Genomic DNA, 15,665 nt, shown 5'->3' on the forward strand with positions numbered 1-15,665 from the left:
TCTATTTCTCCTTTCTTCATGTTTATCAGGCTTGCATTATTCATAATTGTGAGTGTCTGGGGGTTGTGTGTTTGTGTGAATGACAATGATGTAACATGCCACAGTTCATCTGACAAAGCAGCAGAGCTTTTCTGAATGCTTTATTTTCATGTCATTTTACTTCTTGCTAAATGAATCCATGAAATGGCTTTTTAAAGTGTTTTGAGAGGATAGTGTCATCAGGATGGTATCACCTTCCTAATGACTAAGCATGAACTTAGGAAGCTGGACATCATCTGTTTCACAACCACCCATGAGATGTCCAAGTAAAACTTTTTATCAGATTAAATCTGACAAATTGATTCTTAACTAACCCATAAGAAAAGTTGATAGTAGTTTCCTTGAGTAAACTGAGAGGCCTCTGAATGGATTTTTTTTTTTCCATAAATACATTTCTTCTCCTTTTACAAAAATCAGTGACTTCCAAAGAAGGAGTTTTGGATAAAAGATCTGTATCAAAGTGATTTTCCTCATAAACAAAATATAAATGATTGCTTCAGGAAAAATAAAGGCCAAGAGTGGTTACAGAATAACTTTGAAGGAATATGCAGCCTGTGATATCTCAGGATTAATGTATAAAAGAAAAATATCCATATTTTCCAAACTGATCATAAAACTCACCTATGCTCAAATGGGCCATTTTCCCACTCCCAGCCTTGCCTTCCTAATCCTCCACCATAGACATCTTAACCTTTTGTGTGCCATGCACCCTTTAGCAGTCTGATGAACCATTCCTCAAAATATTATTTTAAAATGCATTAAAGAAAATACATGTGATGCAAAAGAGAAATATATGGAATGCTGTTATTAAAATATTAAAAAACAAATTTGTGATATCATAATACATATGCTTTTTTATTAATGCATTTAAAAACAACCTCTAGCAGTGGGCCTAACTGTTATATAATTTTAAAGTGTTGTTAGCTGTCCTCTAGTTGACTCCAACTCATGGTGACTTTAAGTACAACAGAACAAAACATTGTCCAATCCAAGGTCATTCTCAGAATCAATAACATGTTCAAGTCCATTGTTGTAGCTATTCTGCCAATCCATCTCAGCAAGGGTCTCCCATGCCCTCGTTTGCCCTCTACTTTACCAAACATGATGTCCTCTGCTAGCAATTGATCCCTCCTGATGACGTGTCTAAAGCAAGCTAGTTGAACAGTGTTCTGTTGTGATCCATAAGGTTTTTTTGTATTATTTTGTTGTAGTCGTCTAGGATATATACAGCAAAACATATACCAATTCAACCGTTCCTACAGGTAACTGACGTTCACTGACATTGATTACATTATTCAAGTTGTGCACTCATTCTCACTGGCCAATTAACTGGGATGTCCGTGAAACGATGGCCCAAACCTCCAAACCAAGGAACCAAATCCCATGAGGTTTTTGGTTGTACATAAGCAACCTCAGCAGCTACTCTTTTTTTTTTTTTGTCATTGTTGTAAATATATCTATCACACAACTTTTGCCAATTCAACTTTTTACAGGTGTACAACTTATTGACAGCAAGTATAATAATCGGCTGTGCAACCCTACCCTTAATCAATGTGATTTTTCCATCATCCTTAACCTCCTCTTTCCTCCTCCCTCTTGCCCTTGGTAACCACTAATAAATTTTGGTCTCTGTACATATTGCTTTTCTTGTCTTTTTATATAAGTGAGGTCATACAGTATTTGTCCTTTTGTGATTGACTTATTTCATTCAGCATAATGTCTTCAAGGTTTGAATTCACTAATTTTCAGAAGTAGATTGCCAGAACTTTCATCTTAGTCTGTCTTAATCTGAAAGCTCCGTGAAACCTGTCCACCGCAGGCAACCCTTCTGGTATTTGAAATACCAGTGGCATAGTTTCCAGCATCATAGCAACATGTAAGCCACTACAATATGACAAACTAACAGATGGGTGGTGGAATTTTGAAGTAGTGATGAGCAAAAACAATATTCAAGATGAAACAATTACAGTTTGATCTGCAACTGAAAACATCTGTGATTTCTATCAGTTACTAAATTATCCATACTGCTAATACTATCATGGTTTGTTGCCAGGATCATTTTTATTGTTAGGTGCCATAGAGTCGTTTCCAACTCATAGCGACCCTATGTACAATAGAATGAAACACTGCCTGGTCCTGTGCCATTCTCATAATCATTGCTATGTTTGAGCCCATTGTTGCAGCCACTGTGTCAATCCATCTTATTGAGGGTCTTCCTCTTTTTCAGTGACCCTCTATTTTACCAAGAATGATGTCCTTCTCTAGGGACTGGTCCCTCCTGGTAACATGTCTAGAGTAAGTGAGACAAAGTCTCACCATTCTCACTTCTGAGGAGCATTCTGGCTATATTTCTTCCAAGACAAATTTGTTTGTTCTTCTGGAAGTACATGGTATAGTCAATATTCCTCATCAACACCATAATTCAAAGGCATCAATTCTTCTTCAGTCTTCCTTATTCATTATCCAGCTTTCACATGCATATGAGGTAATACTGGTGGCATAGCTTCCAGCGTAACAGCAACACACAAGCCACTACAGTATGACAAACTGACAGAAAAGTGGTAGGTTGCCATGGATATGAAAAATAAATCTTTTTGTCCCACCCAAGTTCTACGACTCCCTAAATTCTAGTCACAACCCCCTGGACCCATGGACCCTAGATTAAGAAACCCTGAGGCCGGTGAGTCTTGCCACTGCTCCCACTTTTATTCAACCACTAGAGAGGTGGGAAGGGTAATGTTCAGCCTCCAGCATGCACACCTGTGCTTGGGACCCACAGAAGCAATGATGTCAGCAGAGCCACACTCAAACTCAGCAATGTGCCATGTCACTGCCAATGAGCCCAATGTCTCAACACGGTGACTTCAGAGGAGTCATTTTGTGTCAGGCCAGTGCTTTCTCCATCCAGGGAGCCTGTCTCTAGAAAGGCTATGAGGAGAGAATATCTTGGTTGTTCTCCATGAGATCATCTTACAAGATCAAGAATTGTTCCTGAAATAACCTTTATGTTTATTTACTTAAACTTTTGCTAAATCTTATCTGCTTGGTCTGCACTGTCCTCAGTATAGCATGTTCCATACATTTACTTGTTCCAGGAAAAAAGTACTTCCATAACTCTAACTAGATTTTGTTCCCAAGATTTATATCCACATTTCCATGTGAATGTCAAAAACTGGACGTCTTCTCCCCAAAATTAGTTTTTCCTCCTCACTTCCACATTAGGAGAACCACTCGTAACTACATGTGAAAAACTTAAAGTCATCTGTCACTTTTCAGCCACTACACTCCCTTCCCAGCCTCTACTCCCCAATTTTCTCCCCAGAGGGTGTCTCTGGTGATATTAGTACCATGCTTGAAAATCTTCAATGATTCTTCATTGTCTATTGAACTATGTGCAGATCCTGCCATACAAACTTCTCCCCAACATGGCCCAGACTCCCAGTTCAGCTGCCTGTCTCACCCTGTGCTACAGTCAGACTTGACTAGATTATAAATTCCTTAAAAGTACAGATTGCTTTAATTTATCCTTGTACCTCCTATAGTGTTCGACATAGTACCTTTCACAGTGGATAATCAATAGATGTTTTCAATTGAATTGACATTATTTCTGTGCAAAAAATAAATTTGCAGTAATGACCTGCCTTACACTTCTCATGTATTGCAGAATGATGAGCTAGCTAGTAGATGTTCACAAACCTTTATTAATTGATTAATTAGTAAATTCTAATGATCCTGTTCTTGCATCTGGCCTTCATCCACACTGTCTAATGGGCTAGAGTGCTCTTTCTCTGCAGTCGCTGCCCTAACTAACTGCTACTGGACCCTCAGGTCTCAATTTGGTCAACATTTCCTCCTGGAGGCCTTCCCTAACCCCAGGACTGGCCTCATGGGTGTGCGACTTGGTTTCATGCTCTGCTGTTTTCCTCTTGAAACTCTAATAATTTTTAATTTAATTCAATAATTTAGTTTTTAATAATTAATAATTTTTAAGAATTTTCATTTTGCACTAAACCAAAAACCAAACTCATTGCTGCTGAGTCGATTCCGACTCATAGTAACCCTATGGACAGAGTAGAACTGCCCCATAGAGTTTCCAAGGAGCACCTGGTGGATTCAAACTGCTGACCTTTTGGTTAGCAGCTGTAGCTCTTAACCACTATGCCACCAGGGTTTCCATAACCCTGGAAATTAATAGCCAAACCCAGTTAACGTTTTCTCTCCTTGTATTTTCCATATCTTTGTAATCATCACACAGAAATTTAATTTTTCGTTTACATTTGTATAGTTCTTTGTAATGCTTCAATAGAACTTAGATTCTGTGAAGACCAAAAAAAGAAAAGAATTAGCCTTGTTTACTGTTATTTCTCTGTGGCTCAGACTAGCATTATTATATGCTTAATCAATATTAGCTGACTGTGTAAATGGATGAAGAGTTGAATGAATGAATGAATGAATTTGCCCATTGATAGCCCCTTGAGCAGCCTAAACAGCAGAGGCTCTCCTACGCACAGGTCTTTGACTTTTGCTCTGCAGAGGGACCCCTGTAGAAATAACAGAATGCTCATACAAAAGCTACTCTTGTAAGAAAGGAGGGTGAGATTATCTCAGAAAAGAAAATGGGCAAAGTGGGGACATGAAAGAAAAAGATTAAGCAACACCAAATATTTATGAAGAAGAAACCAGCAAAGGACTTGTGTTATAGATCTGTTTTGAACACAAGCATAACATCATGAAGCTACTACTGGGATGATCTTGGAGGAAGAAGATGTCTTAGTCATTAAGTAATCCTCTGCTTGCTTTTTTAAATGTTTTCTGGTAAGCCCAGAATCAAGGGGCATATTTACATAGCGGCCGTTCACCAGAGGGGAAATATCTGTCACTGTCCATATTTAATGCCACATCGTCTTCCCACCTATCCTAGTGATCCCTGAATTTCATTTTCTAATTGGTAGTGTAGGGATCATAGAGGTACACTAGAATTTGATTTCTAGTGTATAATTTCCTGTCTGTTCAGGCCAATTTAAAGTATAATCCAAAGTATCCTGAATCACTAGATGCATGAGTCAAAAGCATGATAAGTAGTAGTCAGTAACATCACGTAGTAAGTTCTCTTCACTAGTAGGTTCCTTCCCCTTGGAGGCTTCTATTGAGAATCGGAACTACTTCCTTTTCTATTTGAGGAGATAGAGCAGTATCCCCAAGAGGCTTGCTGAGCCAAGAATGTTACCTCAGCACTCATCTCTGCATGCCCATTCCACAACACTATGGGGCGACTTACACTACACAGACAGTGCTTGAAACACTTCCTTCTGCTACAGAGTCTTGGGTGAGTTAATTTTTAGTTTCCACATTTGTAAAATTCTCAGTTCCCACATCTGTAAAATGGAGATAATGATATTTCTACTCCATAAATTTATAAGGATTATGTGAAATAATGCATGCGAAAGAGGCTCAGCATAGAGTTCGGCATAGAAGAAACTCCACAGTACAAGAGCAATTTTGAACTTCCACTCTGGTTCTGTGTTGGGAGAGATACAAAGAAATAGAAATACAGGTAATATCGTCTGTCACAACTACTCAGTTCTACAGCTGTAGCATGAAAGCAACCATAGATAATACATAAACAAGTGGGCATGACTGGTGTTCCAATAAAACTGTATTTACAAAAACAGACATTGGGGGCCATATTTGTCCTCCAGGCCATAATTTGCGAACACCTGGCTTTAAGCCCTTAGAAGCTCCCAGTGAAGAATAGTAGAAAGACTTGTAATAGTTCAGTCAGATCAAGCAAACAGGAAGATGGGACTAACTCCAGTGTCATACTGAATAACATGGAAACTGTTATTTTAAGGGGGCTTACAGTATAACTTCCCAGAGATTAGTGAAAATGAAAAATATAATCCAGAGCAAGCAGCTTAAGTTTTTCTTTCTTTTTTTTTCAATCTTGCTTTTCAGGGTAACGTCAACTTTGAAACAAAGCTTTCCTTTTTATTAGATGTTTTCTTTAGGAACTCAGCTCTCTCTGGATCTCAGAAGTTCCATATTTCTAGGAATTAAAATGTCTGTAGATTAATTGGTAGAAAATGCCTGCTCCTGACTTGTACTTCCTGTCATTAGAGTAAGAACAGACAGAGGGCAGAGGGTCCTTTCTCTAAGAGTTTGGCTTTAAGGAAGTGGAAAGTGCACGGGTAGCAGAGTAAATCATTCCCGTCCTTTTCTGCTCTTATTATAGTTATGAAAGAATGACAACTCAGAATCCATGAGCAATATCAGCCTCTGAAAATGAGCCATTATCTTGGTAACAACTATTAGAACACTTGATGGTTTGCCACAGCTGCCAAAGGTGAGGCAGATTCGGCTTTTTTGAAAGGAGGGTGGCTGTCAGCCTGTGCTCCTAGGATAAGTGAATAAGAACACACTTTCTGGGCTTTTCTCAGATACCTTGTTTGGAAAGGAATTGTGTAGGAAGTTCACAGATTCTTAGACTTGGATCTTTAAATACAGCACATAACACACACACACACACACAAACCCACACACGCAGCCTTTCCTTCATCAATAAATTTGCAAAAGAGCCTCATTTGCTCTCTATATTATATTGTATTTTGATATTCAATATGTCAGTCCCTCCCAGTGCTTTAATTAAACCTGTGCTAATTCAAATGGGTCTGGTGCGTTATTTATTAGAAACAAATTAAGTCTGTAATGATAAGTGAGTATTCTTACCAAATTTCTCTTTTTATTTGTCTGTTTTACAGTTTCCTCCTTGTCTTTGGTTGCTTGATTTTGTCAGTGTTTTCTACCATCCCTGAGCACACAAAATTGGCCTCAAGTTGCCTCTTGATTCTGGTAAGTGAAACATATAAGCAAGAATCTACATACAGTCTATGTAATATAAGAACTATATATAATGTTTGTGTTATGCATTTTAGCCCATAAAAAGTTCTATCTAGGAAAAAAAAAAGAGATTCTGTGGCGTATAAAAGTTTCAAAGATCACTGAAACATTTGTCTACTGTTTTAACCATTAGTCAATCCTCAGGCATGTATACAAATATTCGGTATTGCTATTAGATAGCAGTATCTTGTGTTATGTGTATATCAAAAATAGAAGGCAATACTTGGAAGCAATTTTAATTACATTTATCACTGCTAATAAACAAATTATAAGGAGAATCAGTAGCCATGAGATCTCTCAATATATTGCTAAATGTTACAGGGTAGAGAACATTTTCCAATAACTGCAGTTTGGCTGTGTTGTTGTTATTAGGTGTCATCAAGTCAGTTCCAATTCATAGCAACCCTGTGTACAACGGAATGAAACCCTGCCCTGTCCTGTGCCATCCTCACAATCATTGCTGTCTTTGAACCCATTGTTGCAGCCACTGTGTCAGTCCATCTTACTGAGGGTCTTCCTCTTTTTCGCTGACCCTCTACTTTACCACACATGATGTCCTTCTCCAGGGACTGGTACCTCCTAATAACATGTCCAAAATATGTGAGACTAAGTCTAGCCATCCTCACTTCTAAGGAGCATTCTGGCTGTACTTCTTCCAAGACAGATTTGTTCCTTCTTCTGGCAGTCCATGGTATACTCACTATTCTTCACCAACACCATAATTTATAATTCATAATTGGCCAAGAACTGTAAGAATGTGGGATCTTATAGGAAAACAGAAACTCCTTCATACTTTTTTCAACCAACAGACTGCATTACGCGTTTTGCTGCTAATGCAGTTACCTGGTGAGAAATTCTGCGGTTTGCTCTGTTTCCATTATGCTGTCAATCCTCAACCACACAGAATTGCTCAATTCAGTTTAAAATGGAAAAAGACCCCAAGATATTTTAGGCTGAATTATTCTGAGCCTTTTAAGCTCTAATACTTTCTATTACAACTAAACTATAGTACTGTATACTCAAATCACATCTGATTGAAAGTTTGGTTCATTTACATCCATCTTGACCCATTTACTTAGTACAGAAACATCAGACTTGACAGTCTTGGGATTGTCTGAATGAACTATAAATGCGAACAACTCAATCCTTCTGTAAAGCCTGGTGGACTACAGAGGGAGGAGAGAAAGAGAAGATACAGATGGCTTATGGGCCTAATAAACAGAAATTGGTTATGTACAACAATAAGCATTTAATATTTAAAAATTATTCTTATCTTGAATGTGGAAACTGAAAGATGTCAACTTACATAACCTAAGATGAGGGCAGATGCTTCTCTTACCTGGGCTTTCAGATGTCTAGTTTGTACTCGAGGTTGTACTTGCGGTTGCCAAGATATCATCAAGTCTTGAAAGGGTGAAATCATTTTTGAGCCTGGATTTGTTCCCATACAAATTGTGTTCAGCGTATTTTGCTAATGTTAAGGTTACTGTTTCAAAACCCAAGATAGACTGAAGAGTACATGGGTATTTGTTCCATTCATAAGGTTTCCATTTGGGTAGCAAGTGGGCTTTTAGCCTCATCCATCTCTTTGATAACGGCATAAGATCTGATCCCAAAGTCCAAGGCACAGCTGGCTTTTAGTTTCATGTACAAAATTACAACCAGGAATTTTAATTTGAAAACATAAATCTTATTTTTAGACTTGGGAACATGAAACACTATATGGACTGCATGACTGGGAGATAAATTATGAATGAATCAATCATTAGGAATCCAATAAAAAGGTTTCTTTCATAAGCAGGTGAAAAATCCAAAATGTTAGATTTACATCTTTCAAATCTGTATAATATAAATTCAGTCATTGCTAGTAAGTTTCTGAGTTGTCCAAAGAAACCCATGTAATTACAAATACCAAAACTGATTACTATCTTGATTTTTAAAATCTGTTTAACAAGTGAGCAATTGATCAGAGTTTAGTAACTAGAGTACATTTTAGTAGATAAAAATGTAGATGTTGCCTCTCATCCCCAGGTCTTGAATGCCTTTGGATTTAGCAGAATGGAAATGAGTCCCTCTGTGCAAATAAGACCTTCGTTTTAAGCAATGCAATTAGTGCTACAGATAGAAATTCTCAGAAAGGTGTTGCTGCATGGCTATCCATAAGGGAGAGACTTTGTTCATACTCCTATTTTTGTGCTATAATGATAAATTATGAAAATGTATATTCAGCCAAAGTGTTCTCAAAACCTGCCTAGAAATATGCAGAGTATGTTGCTTGTCTAAGATTTATTGATATTACTCTTCTTCACCAATGTTTTGTCTAAACACTGTGTTTTATTTAGACAAAACTTTTAAAAAAATCAAACATAGGCATGGTTTTCCTTCTTTTTCTTTAGTTGGAATAAATTGGAATAATAATATATAATAATAAATTGGAATTCCAGTAATAAATTGGAAACACATACATATTTTAATTGTTTTGTCACCATGAGTTAACATAAACCAAAAAACCAAACTCAATGTCATCAAGTGGATTCCAACTCATGGTGACCCTATAGGACAGAGTAGAGCTGGCCCATAGTGTTTCCAAGGCTGTAAATCTTTATGAGAACAGACTGCCACACCTTTCTCCTGCAGGGCAGCTGGTGGGTTCAAACTACTGACCTTTTAATTAGCAGCTGAGCTCTTTAACCACTGTGCCACCAGGGCTCCTTGAGTTAACAGTATATTGTAAATATTCAATCAGCTGTAGAATATTGAAAAAATCTTTGAGAAATGCTGGCATGTTTAATGATTTAGTGGATCTCTTATTTATTATCTTGTAACTTGTGTTTGAGCAAGTTAATCTGATTTCAAAGCCTGTCTATCCTCTGAACATCTAATCAAACAGAATTCATACAACACAATTCTAACTAGCAGTGCCTTTAGTTCCCTAGATGGAGCATATCTAAAGGGTTCGCATATCCAAATAGGAATAGGAATTACTTTAAAAATGTTTGCAAAAAATTATAACAAAGTCACTTTTGTACACTCTTAGTTACAAATACAAACCAGAGGAGTAAATTTTAAAGAATTATGTGTAAATCATTATTTTTTAACTTTTTTGTAACTGTTCCATTTGTTTGCTTGTTTTTAAACATTTTAAAATATGTTCAGAAATTTACCCATATTCTAACTCTATTTCTGTACAAGTAAAAGGCACCCACACTACAGGCAAACCTGGCCCCCAGACAAACTTCCCAGAGCCCTCTTTGGCACTCTCTTTTCCACCGAATTGTTTCCTCAAGGGCAAGAGCATATTAGGTACAATCCATTGCTTTGAACTTTGTCTTACTCACCTCCTGGGACCCCCGTGGAGTCTACAGCTCTCCATTCCGCATCCCAAAGGGGACACTCCTGTTATTCCCATCTAGAATTGCACTCCGAATGCTACTGTTTTAACTTGTAACTTCATGAACTTGCCTAGATTGCAAGCCACATGGATACCTACGTTAATTTGCTTGCTTATTCTTTTCAGTTCTATGAACTGCGGTGTCATGCTATGGCACTTTTAAATTCCCTAATTTCTCACCACAGAGGCAGTGGAGTGTAGACTTAAGAATGCAGACTCTGTAGCCAGGCACCCTGGGTTCAAATTCCACTTCTACTACTTTCTAGCTGTGTGGCTTTGGGACATCACTTAACTTCTCTGTACCTTAGTTTTCTCATCTGTTAAAACTGGATAATAATATACCCTACTTCATAACGTTGTTGTGAGGATTAAATAAGTTCAAGTGCCTAGAACCAGGTCTAGCACAAAGAAAGCTCTCAGAAAGCTAACTAATGTTATAATCACTAATTCTTCCATATATAGTGGAGACCTAATGGGGACACAAATACAGGTGACCCATGGAATATTTGAGAATGCCACATTCAAGAAAATATTATGCTTTTCTAATAGAAAACAATTTTTTAAAAACCATTTTCTCACCACAATCAAACACTTAATTATGGCAGCTTTTTTCACAAACATGTTCATCTAACTAAATGTGACTTAGTGGCACCCATTTAGCATGCGTCATGTGTTCACAATAACTCCTCATTTCTGGTGACTAACGAAAGAGAATTTTATGGTCGTAGTTTGATGGCAAATGTATCTGATGACAATGCTCATGGCTTGATCCGCTCTTCTCTCAATGTCTCCATCTGCTGACACCGGAGCCCTGAGCAGAGCTAAGCCCAGATCTGACAGATTTGCTTGCTCTGCCCTTGCTCTGGGGATAAAACTTCTGAATTCAAGAACATGATATGAAGCTGCATAGCCAAATTCCAAGGACAGTTAAAAGCTGATGCTACTTTGTCCTATGTTTTATAAATTCTTCAAAACTGAAATGGCACTAGCATTTTTTAAGTACCTTTCTTATAAAAAACGAACAAACGAACAAAATCTTTGCAAGTATTATCCCCGCCCGCCCCCTTCACCACATGGTGACATGAGTTGAACAAATTAACACAACAAATATAAGACAGAGCCCAGATTCCAACCTAGGCCTGTGTAACTCAAAAGCCTGGGTCGTCAGCAATGCATCTGGCTGCCTTATGTTTGCTTACTTCTTACTCAAGAATGATGAGTTCACCAAAGTGCATCTGCCACCACCTAATGAAGTGCTAATGTCTAAAGCTGCTTTTTCATTGCAAACATAACAATTAATGCTTACAACTGTTTTAATTAGGATAATTTTGTTTCTCGTCTTGTAAAGAGTCTGCTTACCACAAATGGGTTAAATCAGTTCAGAGCACTAGACTTCTTTGTATCAAGAATCTAAATACTATTTGGTAAAGATAGTTGTAAGCAATCAAAAGCCTAACCCACAGGGTACATAGTCAAATGCAAAGTTGCACTGGAGTCTCTGGGTGGTTAACACTCCTGGCTGCTAATCAAAAGGTTGGTTGGAGGTTTGGGTCCACCCAGAGGCACCTCGGAAGAAAGACCTGGCCATCGACTTCTGAAAAATCAGCCACTGACAACCCCATGGAACACTGTTCTACTCTGACACACATGGGGTCGTCACAATGGCAACTTTACCATCCCAGACAACTCAGCTCACTTTGTTCAGGTGAACATTGTGTTGTGAAAGTCAATTCTACTACTTCCAGATTCAACTACTGTGGAAGTTTTTCTTTTAGTTTGTTTTATGAGGTTTTGTGCTCTAGCATTTCAGATACCGCCTTCTGGGGAACAATGCTGTTTGGAGTGTATTTCCTTTCTATTGGACAACTTCTTGCCTTCCAGATTAATTTTAAAGTATTCATTTTAGCCCTTTAATTGTAGATTGTTCACTACATTAAAAACAGAAAAACTCTTTACTTACTGGAAGTGACATATAGTCTTTGCAAAATTTCCATTGAAGTTGGTGATTTCTGAAATTGCGCGTTTAAAATGGTAGGGCTTCCCCACCACCCATAAGCAGTAAAAAGACGTTATAAATCTTAGCAGAATAAGAGCGTGTCGCAGTGTATTTGTTCCTCTGCCTGCCTGCTGTGTTACAAAGGCTCCAAACCACAAATGGATTGTGCTGAGCAGCTGGATGAGTACTCAAGCATATGGTCAAATATCCAGGTTGTCCCAAACATCTGGGTGTTTGGCACCTTCTAGATAGAGCATATGCATATTTGCTGCTTATGCTTCATGTAACAAAGCAAACATGGATTTGCTTTTTCCTTGCACAATGAATGAGTTCCTGAAATGTGTACAAATCCAATTTAGGCAGATCTAATTATATCTTAAATGCACTAGTGGAGCTTACTATTTAAAGAAAATTTGTAGCGAATCTCTTTATAAGTGGAGTCCCCTTGAAAAGCTAACAGCAACTACATAATTAATCTGTGTTACATGTTTGTTTTCTTTTTTTTTTTTTAACATGAGTGTGTGTGTTTTTTTTTTTAAGCTGCTGTTTAAATATGCACTGTATAGCATGGTATTGAATAATTAGAAGAGACTTTGTTGTTATTTCCCAAAAAACCTAAAACCTGTTGCCATCAAGTGAATTCCTACTCATAGCAACCCTGTAGGACAGAGTAGAACTGCCCCACAGGGTTTCCAAGGAGCGGCTGGTGGATTCAAATTGCCGACCTTTTGGTTAGCAGCCAAGCTCTTAACCACTGTGCCACCAGGGCTCTTGCCATTTCCCATCTACCAGTATCAGTAGAAGGAGAAAAAATGAGTCACAAACCCATTTACCAATCCTTGCAAAGTAGAAAGATTTTCACATAAAATTGTACGGATTCAGTGTGTAGAAGGATATTATATTAAGTCTTTACGTCTAAAGCTTCTGGCATTAAACATTGTAAAAGAGGATAACAGAGCAAAAGGGTAAGAATCCATTCAAGGCTATTAAATCTTGTGTTTGAACTGAAGTGACAGAAGATGAGATACTAAGCAATCAGATATGAGGAATGAGTGATGCTTCTTTAGGTTTATCACATCCCTGCAATTTACTGCAGAAAGCTCTCAGAATATCCCAATGAACATTGAAAACTGCAATTATTTTCCTTTGCTTTTCTTTCATCAAGGAAAATGCAAATAAACTTTCAAGTGATTCGTGGAGACTAACAATCCTCATCAATCTGCTGACGACTGAAAAGAAAAAGCAGGAGTAATTTAACACCTACACTAAATCTTAACTGAGGGATAATAATATATTAAATTGCCCCGTGTAAAGTATTTCAGATATTAGAGGAAAGAGTTGTTCAAGCTAAAGATAATGAAATCATGCCTGAAAAAAACCATAAACCTGTCTACAATTAAGGAAGGAAAGAACGTTTCACATTTCTGGTGCGAGCTTTGGTATCTAACCAAGTGATCCAGTTTATACCACAGAACCTCTCTGAACAATTTTCTTTCTAGAATTTATGGGCAGCCCAGCAAACATCCTTAGAGCTATCAATGAGCCACACTCATTCAGTTCCACACTGATGCTAATCTGTTGTGTCCTTTCTAGCTCCACAAAAGTATTCAACATAGAGAGGAAGAGAGACACAGGGTGGTATGGTGAACATTACAGGATTGCTAGAATCCAAGATTGTTGGCAATGGAAGGAAGAAACCCTTCTCTTACTATCTTTCCATGTTTAAATCATTTCCATCATTCCAAACCTGGATCAAACACCTCTTCCTTCCTGGAACAAGCTATCTCTTTCTTCTAACTTCCCACAGTGCTGTCTACTTAGCATTGTAGTTCCTCCATTATTCATTTATTCTACAATATTAATGTAGCCCAATATGGGCAAGGCATTCTTTCAAGGACTGAGGATATATCCATGAACAAAACAGGCAAAATCTCTGTCCTCATGTACTTCACGTTTTTGTGAGGAAGATAGACTGCAAACAAATAAGCAAATAAGTATATGTACTACGAATAAAAGGAAAGCAGGAATGGAATGCAATGAACTGTTTAAAAAGGATATTTAGAGAAATCCACTCAAAAGAGTAGCATTTTAGCAGAGCCTAAACAAAGTGGGGCAACACACCGTGCAGAGATTAGGGGAAAGAACGTTCCAGACAGAGGGAGCATCAAGGACAAAAGCCTGGGCAGGAGCGCACTTGCTGAGCCAAGGAAGGGCAAGAAGGCCAGAGTGGCTGAAGGAAAGTGAGCTGGGGGCAGAGGGGAAAAACAAAGCACTAGTTACACTGTAGACTTCTTGAGAATAGACTCCAAGGCTGTTTCAGTGACAGCATTTAATATAGTGAGATACCAGTTGCAAATTACAGTAAATATTTGATGAAAGATGACCCATTTTTAAATTGCACATCAATATTGAAAATTCTATAGTATCATGTACATGGCAGCAAAATTAAACTAAGATGCAGCATTTGACTTTAGCTGCTATATAAATATTGACTGTAGAACATGGTGGTGGGTCAGTAGTAGAATTCTCACCTTCCATGCAAGAGCCTCGTATTTGATTCCTGGCCAGTGCAGCTCATGCACAACCACCACTTGTTTATCAGAGGAGGCTTGTGTGTTGCTATGATGCTGAACAGGTTTCAGCAGAGCTTCCAGACTAACATAGACGAGGAAGAAATGTCTGGTGATCTACTGCTGAAAATCAGCCAATAAAAACCTCATGAATCACAATGGTCCAATCCACAACAATCATGGGGATGGCATAGGACCGGGCAGCATTTCATTGCATTGCACATGGGGTGATCATGAATGGGCTGGGGGTCGGGGTGGGGGGAACTCAATGGTAGTTAACAACAACAACATATCCCACGGTGTTGAAAAATTAGAAGACATGTCATTGCCATCTCCCGTCTACCAGTATTAGTAGATGGAAGAAAATGAGCCACAAACACATTTGCCAGTCCTTGCAAAGTAGAAAGGTTTGTGCATAAAATTGTATGAATTCAGTGTAGAAGGAGACTATATTAAGTCCAAAAGCTTCTGGCATTAAAAATTATAAGAGAAGACAATGTAACTTTTACTCATGCACTCTTTGCAGCTAGATATAATCATGACTTTGATTCTTTCGTTTTCCCCTTTCTATTTCTACCTTCCTTTCCTTCCTTCTTTTCTTTCCATTTATTGAATGCCTACAGCATCAGTTAAGGTGAGAAAAGTTGCTTTAACAAATAAACACTAACTTTTCAGTGGCTTAACACCATAGAAATGTTCATCTCACACAGCATTCCAAAGCAGGTGTTCTGATTGGTGGGTGGCTTTCTGTTGTTCAGTGACTCAGGGACCA

General features: G+C 38.1%; 1 protein-coding gene across 1 annotated transcript in view; it reads left to right on the plus strand.

Annotated features, from left to right (window-relative positions):
• Window positions 1-15,665, plus strand: part of KCNQ5 (potassium voltage-gated channel subfamily Q member 5) — a 604,670-nt gene that overhangs the window by 395,084 nt on the left and 193,921 nt on the right. Inside the window, exon 2 of the mRNA XM_004381376.2 lies at window positions 6,798-6,888. Within this exon, the coding sequence (XP_004381433.1) occupies window positions 6,798-6,888 (91 nt within the window). The remainder of the gene's footprint in view (window positions 1-6,797; window positions 6,889-15,665) is intronic.

This window comes from Trichechus manatus, unplaced genomic scaffold (assembly GCF_000243295.1).
Source record: "Trichechus manatus latirostris isolate Lorelei unplaced genomic scaffold, TriManLat1.0 scaffold00083, whole genome shotgun sequence".
NCBI classification, from domain to species: domain Eukaryota; kingdom Metazoa; phylum Chordata; class Mammalia; order Sirenia; family Trichechidae; genus Trichechus; species Trichechus manatus.